General features: G+C 34.3%; 1 protein-coding gene across 1 annotated transcript in view; it reads left to right on the top strand.

Annotated features, from left to right (window-relative positions):
• Window positions 1-17,589, top strand: part of TEX15 (testis expressed 15, meiosis and synapsis associated) — a 64,211-nt gene extending 46,622 nt beyond the window's left edge. Inside the window, exons 6-9 of the mRNA XM_036300077.1 lie at window positions 369-7,684; window positions 9,716-9,774; window positions 13,193-14,436; window positions 17,346-17,589. Coding sequence (XP_036155970.1) covers window positions 369-7,684; window positions 9,716-9,774; window positions 13,193-14,436; window positions 17,346-17,386 — 8,660 coding nt within the window. The 3' untranslated portion in view covers window positions 17,387-17,589. The remainder of the gene's footprint in view (window positions 1-368; window positions 7,685-9,715; window positions 9,775-13,192; window positions 14,437-17,345) is intronic.
• The last annotated feature ends 593 nt before the right edge of the window (window positions 17,590-18,182 follow it).

Raw genomic sequence — 18,182 nt, 5'->3', positions numbered from 1 at the left:
TAGTTTCATTTTTTTGCATATAGCTGTCCAATTTTCTCAACACCATTTATTGAAGAGACTATCTTAACTCCATTGTATGTTCTTGCCTCCTTTGTCAAATATTAATTGGGTCCATTTCTGGGTTCTCTGTTCTGTTTCATTGGTCTATATGCCTGTTCGTGTACTAGTACCAAGCTATTCTGAGTACAGTGGCTTTGTAGTATAACTTGATATCTGGTATTGTGATCCCTCCAACTTTGTTCTTCTTAAAATTGCTACGGCTATTTGGGATCTTTTTTATTTTATATAAATTTACTTCTATTTAATAGAGTTTCTGTAGAAATACTTTTTCTTCCTATTTTTGCTTATTTTATTTTTTATTTTCACAGAAAGAGCATGCTCTCTGAATAACTGTACTGTGGCCAAAAGAATTGGAAAAGGAAAAGATGCTACTGTCATCTATGAGCATTTCAGGAAACCTGTGGATACATTTGCGCAGGAAAATTGTTCGTGCAATGCACTAAATTCAGAGATAAACTCTCCCAATGCAAATAATTCTAGTTCCTATGAAAATGTACAAGATGGAAACATTCCTGTCCTTGAAACATACAATGGACAGATGAAGCACAATTTAGCAGAATGTAAAGACACTTCTGAAGTACATGCATATGATTCAGGTCTTTCATTTATTCCCAGTGATACCAGAGAAAGTGTTAATGGTGACCTCTTGTTAAATTTGACACATCTTAAAAATATTTTAAGTGGTCTTCCTGATGCTTTTCCCCTTCATAACAATATTGGCTCAAGCACAGTTATTACTTCAAAAATCATCAAAGACCCAAGACTTACAAGGAGAGAAGAAAACAAGGAAAAACATAATAGTACAGGTTTAACTGAGATATTGCCATTTAAGAAGAGTTCAGATTTAGTTAATTCAGAAATAAACCTATCTATACCAACTAATTCTGCCTCCTCATCTGAAGTCAAGCCTGGTGATGATGCTGTTCTTACTAATTGTTTGGGTGCTCCTTGCTCCAAACTTTCTTTTGATGATTCACAATCTCAGGCTCATAACATGGGCTCTAAGAACTGTGATTATACAACTCCCAATAAAATTACCATGGCAGGACAATTTCAGGACCAAGAAAATTTTTCCTTCCCAATGTGTTTGTCAAATGTAGTTTCAGAAGTTGAGAACCAAAAACACAGTGAGGAAAAAGCCCAGGGATCCCAACAGAAAAGTAACATCCCACTTTTATTTGAACAAAATAGTGAGGCACATAACTCTTATGAATCAATGAATACTTGTATGAAAGGGTGTAACAGAAACCTTTCTCAGGAATCACAGTCTTCTCATTTCAAAACTATATGTCAGACTGGTCACACAATGTCTGCAGATTTTCCATTCCAAAGGAAAGAAAGCATACATGAGTATATACAAAACATTGGAAAGGTGAGAAATTTCACTGGCCATGAAGACAATTCCAAACATACAGAAGAGCAAAATTTGTGGAAAGAGATTGATAATTATTGTACTAATAAAACAAAAACCAGTCCAGTAGATAATTGCATTTTTTTGCACAAAGAATGCAAAGAGGATGAAAATCTTGATTCTTTTGGGAAAAAATGTGATCAAATGTTAATCACTCAAGAGTTAGAAATATCAAAGTCTTCTATACCCAGCACAAAGGATAAGTATGAGCTAGGCTATCGAGCATTGGAAGTACAAAATGCTCTTACTCCAAGAGTGGAAAGCCTTTCACAAAAGCATTCTCAACACTGTTTGGAGAATGAAGATAACATTCATACCGGTTTTGCCATTTCTCAAAAACTAATGGAACTGGAATTGAAAAAGACAAATCAAAACTGTATTAGCATTGCAACTGATGCTTTCCAGGAAGCAAAAGACATTCCTCAGGCCAAAGAACTGCCAGTAGATACAGTTATTTCATCTCGTGACATTAAAATAGTTCATGACAATTCACATTGCAGCGTAACTAGAGAACATACATGTGTCCATAGGGAAAATGAAAGTGATCCAGTGTCATTAGAAAACATTCAAAGAAACTGTGAAGAAACTTCTCAAATTGGCGATAAAGGTCAAGATTATTCTCTGTTCTGTAATGCGCAGTTGAATAATGATATACACCTGAATGTTGATTTCAAAGAACAAAGAGATCATGATAAAGAAAGCCAAACTGAGGCTAACGAGGAAGACGTTGCTTCATCTACAGAAAACAACACAGAAAATATATGTGGAGATGAGAAGCTGGGTTTTCATACAAACAAAAATTTTATTAATATAGATGAAAAGCGGAAGAATAAAAATTACAATAATGTAGAAATTCTGAGTTCTGAAGAATTTTCTACATTGTATTTGACTTGGAGGGGGAAATATGTATCAACAGAAACTACATTATTGGAAACTGAAGATACTATCAATGCCATAAAACAAAAAGATACGCAAAATACCATAAGGAGTGTGGAACGTTTCACTTCAATATACCCCCAAATCTCAGATTCTTCAATGCAAGAAGCCTCAAATGCTGAAATACAGACAGATAATGCAATGGTGCCCACATTAGACACAAGTCATGAAGACCACCAAAGACACAAGTTTAAAAAAATTTGTTCTGAGAGTCCAGATTTGGGATTATTAGTTAAGCATGGGGTTTCTGGTTATGAAATGGGTCTGGATAAAGACAAATTATACAACTCATTTCATCAATCAATAAGTGACAACTTAGTTCTTCAAAATTTTGAATTGGAAAGTGAAACTGAAGTAGAATCAGAACAGTTTGATGATGCTTTTCCATCTCTACAAGATATTCATAGCCATGGAAGTATACTGTATGATGAATTTGGGACCTTATATGAGACTCTGAAGTCTCGTATCGATTGGGAAGGGCTATTAGGAAGCAATAATGGGGAGAATGAAGTTTTGAAAAGCACCACAAGAAGGGAGCTTAGTGACGAGCATCACTCTGATTCTTCCTCTACACAAGAAAATGAAGCAGAGCTCTTGTTCCCAATTTTACTTCCAGATCTACAAGTTACATTTACTAATACACTTATGCCAAGATTCAGGTCCACTGTTGAGTCCCTTGCATTGAAAGATACCTTTTGCAAATATATAACTGAAGCCACGAAATCAGAAATATGTGAGGAAAAAGGGAAAGTTCCAGGATTTGAAGTTTATTCCCAGTGTTCTGGTGGAAATTCAGATTACCCATGTGAAGATAAATTTGGTAATAAAAGGCAAGAATCAGGACAAGTGAGTAAATCTGAAATCTCACTTTCTTTTGACTTGAGTCATAATAAACTCATGAATCATGCATCAGAAAAACAAAACAGTGGACCTTTGCTTACTGAACTTTCAGATGTCACAACAATAAATAAAGAAAGCAGATGTTTACTTACAAAGTCAAAAACTGATTGTAATGATACTATAAGTAAAAAGGACACAGAGTCAAGAATTAGCAAACGAAAGCCACATATACCTTTTAGGGACCAGAATGTACAGTATCATGAAATTTGTGAGAAGAAGAGGAAGCTAACTAATCAAAACTCATCTGAATGTTTTTCTTCCTTATCCAGAGGACGAATCAAAACCTTTTCACAGTCAGAAAAGCACATTAGGAGTGTCCTGGATATTCTAAATAGTGAAGTATCTTTATGCAAAAGCAAATGCCTTTCAAAAAAACTTGACAGAGCTCTTCTTTACTTAAAAAAAGCTCATAGAAGAGTTAACACGTCTTTGGAGCTTATAGCTAAAGTGGGAGAAACTTCAAGAAAGGGCCCATTACCCAAATCATATTCAATAATATGCAATAATTTTTGGGAAATTTGTGACCTTCAAGGTTATAGTCCTTTTGCTGAAAGAAGATATTATTCCACTAAGCCTTTTTTCTCAAAAAGAAAATATGACAAATCAGGAGAGAAAAGAGCTTTGGGATTTGAAGTTGATAAGTCATTAACTCATGTATCAAAATACCAGTCTTATGGAACAAGTGGAGAGAGAATCACAAAGTGTTTTTCTAAGAAAAATGTGGCCAACCATGTCTCCAGAAGCCACACCACTATTCATGTGAGAGAATTTTGTGATCAAGAATATCCTGAATCACAGTTAACTCTCTGCTCCACATCCCAAAATACAAGTCAGTCAGCTTATGACAATACCTGTATGAGAAATCCAAGATCATCAGAACTTCAATCCTTTTCTGGGAAAATGGGGTGTCTGTTATCCTCAGACTGCCCAGATGAAAAACTCACTAAAAAAGAAAACCAGACTGGCATAACATCTTTATCTAACATTAATAAATATGAAAAGCCTGAGAAGCATTTAGCACATAATACTAAAGATGCAATAAAAGGAAGTGCTGAGGCTAATGAAATAATAAATAAAACTAATTCAGTATCTTTAAGTTGCATAAAAGAAAACAATGTACGTTTTAGCTCAGACAAAAATTATGATGCAACTTGTATTGCTCACACAAAGGTGAAAACTGACATAGTTATTTCAGTCTTAGAATCAAATGTGAAGCATTTTTTGAATGTTGATAACTACAAACCAGATAACCTTATTTTATCTGGTTATAAAAGAAACCTGGCAGTAAATTTTCTAGAAAAACGGGCATCTCCTACTGAAAGCTCCAAACCAGATACTATTACAGGAAATGTCCTTATGGATCCATTAAATCAAAGTCTGACAATAAGCAAAAGGTGTAACAGCATTTCTCAATTGTTATCAAGTGTTCCAGTCGCACATAATGAGGAGGAATCTTCACAACCTTATTTGGATAAACAAAGGACTTTAGCTATTGATTCTTTTGCAAGATCCACCGATGTACCACACTGTAAGCAAGAATGTGGTGGAAAGGAGCTTCTAAAGACAGAACAATGCTTTCCAAGTAATTGTATCCCTATAGATGTGAATGAAACCAACATCACTGAGAATTCTGAGTTGGATCTCATACCAGTAACTGAAGAAAGTAAAAGTTATGGGGCAAATATAATGAAAAAACCTTTTTCTAGTGATAGTTCTCTGCTCTTAAAAGATGATAAAAAGGGTTCTTCCAAAATAGGTATTTCAAATAAAGACATTCCAGACAGAAAAATGTGGAAAGCTAAACAAACAAAAAAAGCACAAGATTCAGTTCACGCAAAAAGTATGAATGAAGGATCAACTGTTAGGAATGAGTACAAGACTACGATTTTAGAAGAATCCCCCTATTTAAGTGAGAAAACAATTAAAAATAACTTAATCGATATTCGTCTAAGCATTAAAAATACTAGTGAGGCAATTTCTTTGAATACCACAATCTCTAATCAGCTTAACAAAAGAGAAAAAGAGGGGGTTAAAGTTAATGACTCTCAGTTTGATTCTACCACACAACCAGACATTTTAGGAATGAATCACATGCCTATTTTACATGCTCACTCTGAAACCTCCAAAGTCACCACTCCTCAGAAGAAGCCTACATCATACATAAATAAATTAGAAGAAAAACATTGCTCAGCTAATCATTCAGATCTCCCAGCTAGGCTAGCTCAAATTTTAAGGAGGGCAGATGAAGCATCATCTTTGCAGAGTCTACAGGAAGAAACTAAGATTTGTCAAAGTATTCTCCCTTTGTTTGTTGAAGCTTTTGAAAGAAAGCAAGAATGTTCACTTGAGCAAATCTTGATTTCAAGAGAATTGTTGGTAGAAAAAAACCTGTGGAATAATTGCAAACAGAAGTTAAAACCATGTGCTGTTGACTCCTTGGTAGAACTCCAAATGATGATGGAAACTATTCAATTCATTGAAAACAAAAAAAGGCTCTTAGGAGGTGAACCGACATTCCGAAGCTTGCTTTGGTATGATGAGACATTGTACAGTGAGCTGCTTGGCAGGCCACGAGGATTTCAACAACAATCTAATTTCTACCCTGCTTTTCAAGGAAGGCTAAAATATAATGCATACTGTGAGTTGCAGAACTATCACGCTCAGTTAGCTAACTTATTAGAAGACACCAAAAAGGGAAATTCATACTACGCTTTCTTAAAATGCAAACGGCAGATTAATGAGTGTGAAGCAATCTTGAGGCATTGTTCTGATTGCTTTGACTTTTCTCTTTCTGTTCCATTTACCTGTGGAGTTAACTTCGGAGATAGTTTAGGAGACCTTGAAACCTTAAGAAAAAGTACTTTAGAGCTGGTCAGTATGTATGGGGACTCTCCTAAAGTTGATTCTCATCTAGGAAAACGAGACCATTTGTGGATTATCATTGAAATGATCTCCTCAAAAGTTAATTTTATCAAGAGCAATGAGGCAGTAGGTATTAATATATCTCTTTATGGTCTGGAACATATCTTTTTCGATGCTGCGAAAAGTCTTGTTTGGAAAGAGAAGAGACAATCTATCAGCAAAAAATGCTCAGGACAGAAAAATAAAGAAACACTACTCAAGATGAATCAATCTTCTTTTTCTAAATTGCAAAAGATATATGATACATTGTCCAAAGAATTAATCAGTGAACAAGTTTCCAATATTGGGCTTGAGGAGAATACTATGGTGGCTTCCAGAAAGTCAGATGACCTAATAAACAAAGAAACAATTAGCATAGAAAACTGTAAATTTAACAGTACTTTGCTTTCACATCCAGATATCTGTTGTATTAATGAAATATTGGATCAAGCTGAATTTGCAGACTTTAAAAAATTACAGGAACTCACTTTGAGATGTACCAATCACTTAGAAACTTTAAAAAAGTATTTTCAGATGCTGCAAGACGATAAGAGAGAAAATATTTTTATTACAGAAGAAAACGTTTTGGATGTGGTCGAAAACCACAGCAATGAGGCTATAATTTTAAAACCTGCAGCCACTGAAACCTATATTGAAATAGCCATGCTCTCAGAAACAGTTCACTTCCTTAAAAACTCAATGGCAAAGAAACTAGATAAACAACGGTTTCGAGGTATGCTTTGGTTTGACTTGTCACTTCTTCCCGATCTGGTTCACTGCCAAGAAAAAATGGCTTCTTTTTCATTTCTTAAAGATAACTCAACAGATTGCCTTTGTAAAGTGATAGAGACTGCTATTTCCGAACTTAAGGAAGATCTGGATGTTATCGACAAACATGATGAAGCTGCTGTTAATCGCTCATACGCTCTTCATTTGTTCTCAAGAGAACTTCAAGAACTTTCACAAGTTAAAAAACTTCTACAGAAGTCTGAGTATTCCGTGTCCACGTATATTGACTTTGTGCCATGTGTAGCATCTGTAAATTATGGAACCACTGTGACAGAGTTAGAATACAACTACAGTCAGTTTTCTGTGCTGCTCAAAAATATATTGGCTGCCCCTCAGAAAGATTTAGGGAAAATGGCCCATATTGTGAAAGTCATGAAAACTATTGAACATATGAAGATAATGTGTGCTAAGAATGCTGAATTAACCATTTCCTTTATCCTGTGCCAAATGCTGCATAATAGAGAGAAGACTTTTCAACTGGAGAGAGGAGAAAAAATGAATGTTCATGTAAAACCTAGGAAGGATATCGATAAATCCAGTACTTGTAAAAAGGTACCCTCAATTTCAGAGTGCCTAATGAAAAATGTTTCAAATTCTTCTAAAAAACGACCTATCACCGTAGACAAATGTCAAGATTCTCAGGAACAAGAGAAATATACTACAGTTTCCAGTTGTAAAAAACAAAAGGTAACAAATGTTTTAAAACAAAACCTATGTAGTAGTATTTTTTAGAACGAATCTACTCTTTAATCAAATAAGTAGTTAGCAGAATTGTAAAAATTGAGACTGATTTAAATATTGCCTTGAAAAATGAATTTATTAAAGCATTGGATTCAACAATTTATAATTACCTATAAAATATAAATGATTGTGTACATGAGACATAACTTGCAAATGTCTTTTAAATGTACAAATTAAATTATTTAACTTAGAAAACATTTCTCGAAAGGATGTGAATTTTAATCACTTCTTAAGGGAAAGTGCAATATTACAAATGTGAGTTAAGTGAGTAACCGAGTATTTATTGAGTATCTTCTATATAGCAAGGCTAATAGTTAATGTAGTGAATATTAAAAACTAGCTCATGGAACCTGTGTTTTTGAACATTATTCACATAAAGAAATAGGACAGACATTTTAAAATATGTTTTTACTTCAGAGAGAGAGAGAGAGAGATAAATGTGAAAGAGAAACATTGATTGATTGATTGACTCCTGCATGCCCCCTACTGGGGATTAAGCACACAACCCGGGCATGTGCCCTGAATGGAATTCGAACCAGTGACCTTTTGGTGCATGGGATGGTGCTCAACCAATTGAGTCACACTGGCCAGGGCAGGAAAGATATTATTAAATAGATGATTATGAAGATATAGAAGTCCTACATAAACGTATTTTATTTAACTAATTTTATACAGCACTTTTTGTGTGCTTGGCACTGTTATAATATTGTACAAATACTAACTTTTTATTATTCACAAAAGCCTTATGATGTAGGCACTATTACTTTCTTATTTAAAGGTAAGGAAACTAAAAAATAAAGTAAAAAAAAGGTAAGGAAACTGAGACATAGAAAGGTTAAATAACTTTCCCGTTGTCATAGAGTTATTATTAAATGGGAGAACACAGATGTAAAACCAGGCAGTCTATACTAACAAGTGGCTCTATTTTGCTCTCAGAGGCTTCTCAAAATTTTTCAAGAATTTCTCAATTGAAAAGTAAAGATAAGCCTATATGCAAAATGAAAAGTAGGATTCTTTCTCAGTTTACTCTAATTGTATTCATTATTACATCAGTCCTAGAGACTAGGAAACTAATCATTATATATTAGCCGTGTTTATAGGAAAATGCATAATAAGAAACCAGTTTATAAATATACTTCCAAAACACAAGAACACAAGTTGCATATTCCACATGGAGTAAAAAGAGGGGGATACTAAAAAGGTGTGATAAGTAATGAGAAGAAAAGAAAAAGAGAGAGAGAAGGATTATTTGCTGATTTCATGGAATAGTACAAACCAAAGCCTTACTTTAAAGGAAAAAATAATATCACCTGCGTGTAAAAATGAAGAGGACATATAAGTTAGGAAAATAACATGAGCCAAAGACACAGTGTTTATTGACCTATCTTGAGAAATGAGTTTAAAATTAAGTCTGGAACAAAAAAAAACACTAGTGGACACGCTAAGGATGGAGAAGATTGTTTCAGATTATAAAATGTTTTAAATGTAGGCCTACCTAGTTTGAACTTAATTCTGTACATATTGAAGGATAGTGTCCTATGGAACAGTTTTGTAAGTCATTTAAAGGTAGATCTTCTGAGTACAGTTAGAAGAAGTAAGTTATCCAGGACTTAGAAAAGGGTGCTGTTTTGCAGAATAAAAAGGAAACTCTATGTTTGACTGACATTACTTACAATGGGGCTTACTGGCTGGTTTACTAAAAGGAATAAGAGGAAGCAGTTGTAAATGGACTCCCAGGTTATCAAGTGTGGGGATATAAAGAATTTTGCAAATTTCTTTTTTTAAATGTATTTCCAAACATTAACAAAATATGGGAAGTCCCGCAGATTCACTGCTTTTCAAAGGGAAGGTTCGTTAGTGAATGAAGTGTTAGTGCATTTTAGATGATGACAGAACAAGCAATTGCAAATATCTGATATTAGAATGATAAATATTTATATCACCAATGTAGCTTTATTTTGTATGTTTTACACATAGGTTAACGTGAAAGATGTCACAAAAATCAACAAAGAAAAGGCAACGTTCAAGCATCCAAGGTAGGGATTGCCATCAACCCCCTATCTGAAGAAAAAATAAAATTGAGCACATATTAAGTAACAAGACTAAAACCATATACCTTTGTTGGATCATACATGTAATTTAGGGAACAAGAGTAAGCTAAGAAGGGAGAGGTGGTTGTTTCATATTATGCAGTTTATTAAGTAAGGCCTAAAGAGTTTAAACTTTGTAAGAATTGAAAGATAGTGTGCTGTAAAATGTTTTTTCTTTTTTTCCTTTTTGTAAAATGTTTTTTCAATAATGTAAAGGATAAGGAAATTCTGAGTACAGTTAGAAGTCATAAGTCACCGAGGGCTTAGAAGAGTGATGGTTTTACATAATGAAAAAAAGTAAAATTTGTATTTGACAAGACATTACTTAAAGAATTGATGGGACTTAGTGACTGGTTTTACTAAAAACAGCATAAAAGAATAGGATATGTGCTTAGATTGAGTTTTTTAAATGTGTGGATTTTACAGACCAGTCACATTTCAAAATTGGTTAAAAAGATATAAATTGCCAACTTATATTACTAAGTGGGAGCTTAGTCATAGACAAACACATAAATATACCAGTGTTTCATAAAAGGATGTTTTAATACTATACTATACAAAGAACATGATTTCAAAATAAAGCTTAGCTCTATGAACTGAATTGTATTTATAAAAATCTCACTATATTATTTATATTTTTCTTATTTTGACATGAAGTGGCACCATTGGACTTGTTGACCATCTCTTGTTTGACTCAACGCTGTAAGATTTTCAGATCATGATAAGCTTCATTTTCTTCCATTTTTCTTTTATTTTATGAAGGAGAATGAGTAATATAAAATAAAAAAGATACACATCCTCAGTTCTGTCTCACTTGGTTTTGCTTTTTTTAAACATTTTTATAAGGTAGGCCACTCTTTGTTTTAAATATATATATATATATATTTTATTGATTTCATAGAGGAATGGAGAGGTAGAGAGAAGTAGAAACATCAATGATGAGAAAGAATCATTGATTGGCTGCCTCCTGCACACCTCCTACTGGGGATTAAGCCGACAACCCAAGCCTGAAACCCAAGCATGTGACCTCCTGGTTCATAGTAGAGGCTCAACCACAGAGCCACACTAGCCGAGCTAAACATATAGTTTTTATTGATCTTTAGAGGGAGAGGGAGAGAGAGAGAGACATCTATCAGCTGCCTCCTACATACCCCTGTCAAGGATTGAGCCTGAAAACCCAGTTTGGCCCGCAAACCTGGGCATATGCCTTGATCAGAAATTGAACTGGCAGTCTTTCAGTGCATGGGAAGATGCCCATCCAACTGAGCCACACTAGCCAGGTCAGTTTTGCTTCTTTAAATACAGCATTTTAGCCTGGCCAGAGTGGCTCGGTTGAGCATTGTCGTGTACAACGAAGGGTTGTCAATTCAATTCCTGGTCAGGACGCATGCCTGAGTTGTGGGTTCTGTCTGTAGTTGAGGCACATACAGAAGGCAGCCAATTGATAGCTCTCTCTCTCTCTCTCTCTCTCTCTGTATTTCTCTTCCTCCCTCTCTCCTTCTTTCCTTTCATCTCTCTAAGCATGTACTCAGATGATATTTTTTAAAAAGATAAATATGGCATTTTATTTCCTGGCACATACGACTCTGAATAGTTATGTAGTGGTATAAACATGAATAGAAATGTTAGAAGGATAAGATAAACCAGCTCTATAATTATCTTGCTTTTGATAACTAATTATAGGTGGTATTTGGCACTCAAAGAATCAAACTTTGTTTCATTTAGCAGGAAAATGGATTATAACATAAGGTTAACAAAGAGTGCTGTCTTCATGGAAGAATATTCTCTAAGAGAATACATAAAAGGACAGAGGATGCAAACAACTGTCAGTCTATAAGGTCAAGGCATCACTGAAACATCATTGGAAATGTGATAAAGTCAAAATTGTACTTTTTGGAAACTGTGTCAAAGTATTGTATGGGGTTGGATGATGATCTAGGTCAGCGATTCTCAACCTGTGGGTCGCAACCCTTTTGGAGGTCGAACGACCCTTTCACAGGGGTCGCCTAAGACCATCGGAAAACACATATGTAATTACATATTGTTTTTGTGATTAATCACTATGCTTTAATTATGTTCAATTTGTAACAATGAAAATATATCCTGCATATCAGATCTTTACATTATGATTCATAACAGTAGCAAAATTACAGTTATGAAGTAGCAACGAAAATAATTTTATGGTTGGGGGCCACCAAACATGAGGAACTGTATTAAAGGGTCGCGGCATTAGGAAGGTTGAGAACCACTGATCTAGGTTGTCATTAAAGTGCCTTTAAGGAAGCTGTAGTAAGTAAAATATGGAGCTTTTAGTTTCATAAGTAGAATAATAAATTCAAGGCCAAAGATTAATTTCTCTTGATTCTGGAAGAAGAGTTACTTTTTTTCTTTTCAACATGTTCTTTTCCAGATGTGATTTTAAAAAAACTTGATGAGACACCAAATAATTATATCTATAATTACCTGTGGAACTGTATTAACTCTTTGGCTCTATCCATTCCCATAATAGATTCTTTCTTCAGCCTACTTGAAACTGTGTAAAATTATGTAGGAATGCAAAGGATATTAAATTGGCAAGGAATTTTGGAGGTCTGCTTTTCCTATTCTCAATCTTAAACAAGCTATCTTAGCAGTTAAAGATAACAGAAGATCTTGGGGGCCAGGGCACATCTGGTGGTTCTCCAGTTATGTATAGCCACATGTAAGTAAAGAGGATTGTCAATAGATTGGAGGTATATGAATTAGAAACTACGCTAAAAAAAATGAATAGTGATGCTTTTCTACTTCTAAAAGCCTCAATCAGGAAATGTCCAAAGCATAAAATAATTCTTTACAATATTGGAAGCAATGTATATTTTCAAAATATATATTTAAAATGTGGAGTATCTAGATTCAAACCAAGGTAGCAAACTGGGGAAATATGTTACTTGTAGACAGCCAATAGAAAGCGAAAGTGTTAATCTTAAGAATCTCTTCTCATGCCCTGACCGGTTTGGCTCAGTGGATAGAGCGTCGGTCTGCGGACTCAAGGGTCCCGGGTTCGATTCTGGTCAAGGGCATGTACCTTGGTTGCAGGTACATCCCCAGTAGGAGGTATGCAGGAGGCAGCTGATCGATGTTTCTCTCTCATCGATGTTTCTAACTCTCCCTTCCTCTCTGTAAAAAATCAATAAAATATATATTTTTTAAAAAGAATCTCTTCTCCTGAATAAAAATTTCAAATATATTTATATTAAAATTTTGCAACTGTATATTTAAAATTGTTTATATATATATGTATATATATGTATATATACATATATATGTGTGTGTGTGTGTGTGTGTGTGTTTGTGTGTGTGTGTGTGTGTGTGTTACACTTAATAGGACCACAAGATCTCATCCCGAAAGTGAAAGTAAAATAGGACCAAGTTCATCTAACAACCAGAGAAGAAACCGTGGATCTCCAAAAAAGGTTGAAATGCAAAGATCATTTCCTGACTCACCTTTATCTTTAAAGAACTTAAAAGACACTGGCATGTTGAAGTCACAGGGAACAATAGAATTAACTAATATTTCATCTGCTACTTCAGAAGATTTCACTGGACAACAGGGAAATGTAAATAGCATGAAGAAGAGAGATGTGAATTTTAGGGCTGCTGAAACAAAAAGTGATAAGAAAGAAGGTTCTTTTGTATTACATGACCAAAAAAGTGTAGATGGCACCTTTTCAAAAGACCATGAAACACCTTCACAGAAATTACTTAACAATTCCCCAGATCCCTCAGACATAAAACCAGGGACTGATGCTGCTCTTCTGCCTAACGCATCAGGACCCTCAAAGTTCTGTTTTGCGAGGGGTATCCTTCCCAATTTAGAAATAAATGACACCGTTTCTGAACTTCAAGATAATGAAATATTAAATTCATCTATTACAAATTCTACAGTCACTAATTCTTCAGAACCTATATTTATCCAGAACAAAATACCTGTTCCACAAATACATAAAACACAACCTGCAAAAACTGAGTCAAAAGGAAAATATATGAAAGATACATTGAATCCCAGCACTGCACCTGTTGAAACATCTGAGAACATAAACCTTAATGTCAATCAAACAGCAGAATACTCTTTTTCTGAACAACAGAATAATGAAAATTCCAAAGTCCAAACCCGGAATGCTGCCAAATACCAGAATGAGCTTCCACAGTCTGCACGTACCCCAATATATAATTCTTCTGAACACTCCTTTGGAACTTTAAATCCTTCCTATGCTTGGTGTGTTTATCATTACAGCAGCAGCAACGGCAGTTCCATTACCCAGACATACCAGGGCATAACATCATTTGAAGTACAGCCACTTCCTCCTGAGATGTTGACTGCAGTGTCAAATACTGTCCAAAATACACATTCTAATCTTTTGTATTCTCAATATTTTGGCTGCTTTGCTGGGGGGCCACAAGCATGTAGCTTTGTGCCAGCAAATATGTATTTCCCATCTCAGATGCCTATTCCTTACACTGTTCAGCAGCCAGCTTTTTCACAGTTTGCTTCTTATCAACCATTACCACAAGCTGCATACCCTTACCCTCCTAATTCAGGTGTGCTTCCACAAGTTCCTTGGACTTACGGTGAGTTTCACAAGTGTTAATGCTTCATTGAGTTTTCACTTTTATCTCTGTATATTTATAAAATGGAATTTACAACAAGTAGTGATATATAGCAGTCATTTTTCTGTGCAGATGTGTAGAATTGTTCAAATATCAGACAGAGTTAAATTATGTTGTCAGGTGAAAATCTAGTTGCCAAATGAGGGAAGACAGAGAATTGTTAATCTCATTAATATATTCTTTTAAAAAAACAATGTATGGGGTATCATTAAGAAAAGAATAGTTGCCCTAACTGGTTTGGCTCAGTGGATAGAACATCAGCCTGCAGACTCAAGGGTCCCAGGTTCAATTCTGGTCAAGGACATGTACCTTGGTTGCGGGCACATACCCAGTAGGGAGTGTGCAGGAGGCAGCTGACCAATGTTTCTAACTCTCTATCCCTCTCCCTTCCTCTCTGTTAAAAAAAAAAATCAATAAAATATATATTTTTTAAAAGTGTAGTTAATTCATATCATGAAATGTAATGTAACCATTAAAGGGCTTATTAAAGCTTTTAATGATAGTTTTTAGAACTGTGTCATATAAATTTACCTATATAATCAAAGAAATGCATATAAATTAAGTACACCAACATTTCAACTTGTCTGCCTCTGAGTGATAAAATTTGAGGTGTGTGGAAAGTGTTTTTCTGTATTTTTCCACTGGCAACATACATTATTTTAATAAATGGAGAAAAATAGACTAAAAAACCAAGGTGGAAAAAGAAACTTCAATCAGATAAAGCAGTCTTTCTCTTTCTGTCTGTATTCTAATATACCATCTTGGCAGAAGTGAAAATAAAGTTCATTGAGATGTGTTGATAGAACAGTTTGGTAGTTTGCCACTAGAACTTGAAAAATGTTTTCTTAAATTCAATTCTATTTGTAAAATATGATTATAATATAGGTTTTTAAAATTAAATTGAAATATATATTTACCAGAGTTAAAGCAAAATTTTAAGACAATAATTCTGCAAAAACTAGTTATCCACTAACACCCAAATATTCTACCATTAGAGGTAAAATGTATTTTTAATAAAATTAATCTCTTAGTGTGTTAAACATAGAAATGTAAGAGAATATCTTTTAAATTCAAAAGTTATTTCTCAGTCCTGCATTTTCTTATAAGTAATAAGTAGAGAAAGCTAATTGAATTAATTCATTTCATTTGTCTAATTTGACAAGTAGCAGCTATTACAATTCTATTTCTTTTTTTTTTAATACATTTTATTGATTTTTTTACCGAGAGGAAGGAAGAGGGATAGAGAGTTAGAAACATCGATGAGAGAGAAACATCGATCAGCTGCCTCCTGCACACTCCCTACTGGGGATGTGCCTGCAACCAAGGTACATGCCCTTGACCGGAATCGAACCTGGGACCCTTGAGTCCGCAGGCCAACGCTCTGTCCACTGAGCCAAACCGGTTTGGGCTACAATTCTGTTTCTTATTAAGAAATCTGATCAAGACAGCATAGAGGATATTGTAAATATTGTAATAACTACTAGTATGTATGGTGACAGGTGGCTACTAGACTTACCATGATCACTTCATAAGGCATATACCAGTAAATGTCTTAGCATTATATTGTAAACCTGAAACTAATATAATATTGTATGTCAACTATAATTTAAAAGTAAATTTAAAAATAAAAAAGAAACAACCCCTGACCTAAGGGAGTTTCACAAAAAAAACAGAAAAAGAAATTTGATCACTGGAACACCTCTGCATTGGAGTTGACACCGGCACCTAACACCTATAGGATAAAATTCAAATTAGCTTGGAGTGCAGGACCTTCACAGTCCTGGCTATACAATATAGCCTCATCTCCTACCACTTCTACCTCTGAATGCAAGCTAGTGTTGAACCCCTAACTGTTCTCCCATGTGACATTTCCTCTTGTCCTCCCATAGTACTTTTTGTGTACACTTCTCACATGATAAGGCATGTGAGTGTTGTGTGGCGTTGCAATTATATATGTATCTTTCCCTTCCCTCTCTGCCCCACCAAATGAATTGAAAAAGTACTGGCAATTTTTCACCAAAAAACAGAACCTGAAAAAAACTCTGAAGAAGGGGAGAAAGAGACAGGAGTGGGACTGGAAGAGCATATATCCTTTTTTGGCTAATTTGACACATTGCATGTAATTGAATTTGATTGCTGCTGCTACTGCTGCTGTAATGATAAACACACCAAGCATGGATATGGCAAACCTACAAATTAAAGTAGACATCTTGAATGTAATTGTTTCATAAAGTTTCTCATAGTTTGAGCTTTCTTGTGTTCTTAATAATTAAGCTGTTTGTGATGCTAAAAAAGGTATCTCTGGAATCAAGTCCAGCTTTGCAGCTCAAAATTTTTAATTGTTACCTCTTTGGTTATATTAGTCAAGTAAAAATAAATGATTATCTACTTCTTATAGTATCCAAAAGTAACTCTAAAAATATTAGGAGGCAATGTAAGCACATCGTTTAGTTTTTATGAGTGCAGATAATGCCACACTTACAGAAACTACATATTTCTAAAGGTATGAAAATCCCTGTGACCCACTTGCTGTTGTGTTTTGTTCGTAATATTTGAATTCAGCACCATAAATGGAACTAAAGGGAGGGACTAAGTGAGCCCTGGGGGCTGGACACATTACATCCTTTATTCCATTTAATTCTAAACAAGATACCTGAGAGAGATGTAGATACTATTCTTTTGCAGATGAAGAAATTTCTCCTTGGGGAGCTTCAATCACTTTGTCAGGATCCCATCGCTAGTAAAGGACAAATGTGAATTTGAACTTCGGCTTTAACTTAACTCATGTCTTTCCACCCACTATACTGTTATGTGCCATTTAGTCTGCATCATTAACTTATCTCAAATCTTTGTGGGTTTTTATCTTCCAGTTCCATGGCAACAACCAGAACCCTTTCAGCAAGGACTTTGAAACATTCTTCTGTCTACTAGAATAAAGGAGATTTACAAGTTTTTCCAAGTGTATTGTACTTATATACTTTTATGTTAATATTTTAAATATATGTAAGTGTGGTAGGAAATATAAATCATATAACCTTTATAAAATTGTGAAATGCAGCATATGCAAGGGGTAAAAATTCCTGATATCCAAAATACCAGAATTATTCCCATGCTATTATTTTAGTTAACACTGTACTAGGCTACTTTCACTACCCACCTACCTATCAAAAACATTAACAATATTTTTTGAAATTTATTTTTTGAAATGTTGCTATACAGCTGTTACAATTATATAAAGATTTTCTTTGAGATTATGCTAATGGAATAAGGAGAGTTAAATATAACATTTACTATGGTTAAGGTTAAACAGTAGTAAAATCTTTAAGAATTTTGTTTCTGATATTTTTGGTACATTGTTTATGGTAATGTTATGCCATTTAACTTAGATTAAAATAGGATATTTTTTACTTGAGTTGGTTGTCAAAACAATTTTATAACTCTTGACATATAATTTATAATTTTACTGTCTTACATGAAAAATTCCTTTAATTTCAATATTTTCTAAATTTTACTTATAAAATATAATAAGTGTTTTTATATTTTCAGTGTTTGTCTTTGAGAAGAGATTTCTACAATTTGTTTGAAGCAGATTTATTATATTGAAATTCAGCACATTTTATACCTTTTTCCATAAAAGCACTTTTCACAATATTGTATCTTTCGTATTTGTATTTCATAATTTAAACAGTTTTTAATGATTTTGTAGC

Source organism: Myotis myotis, unplaced genomic scaffold (assembly GCF_014108235.1).
Source record: "Myotis myotis isolate mMyoMyo1 unplaced genomic scaffold, mMyoMyo1.p scaffold_m19_p_3, whole genome shotgun sequence".
NCBI classification, from domain to species: domain Eukaryota; kingdom Metazoa; phylum Chordata; class Mammalia; order Chiroptera; family Vespertilionidae; genus Myotis; species Myotis myotis.
Note: the sequence above shows the minus strand (reverse complement) of the source record. Positions and strands in the feature narration are given on the sequence as shown.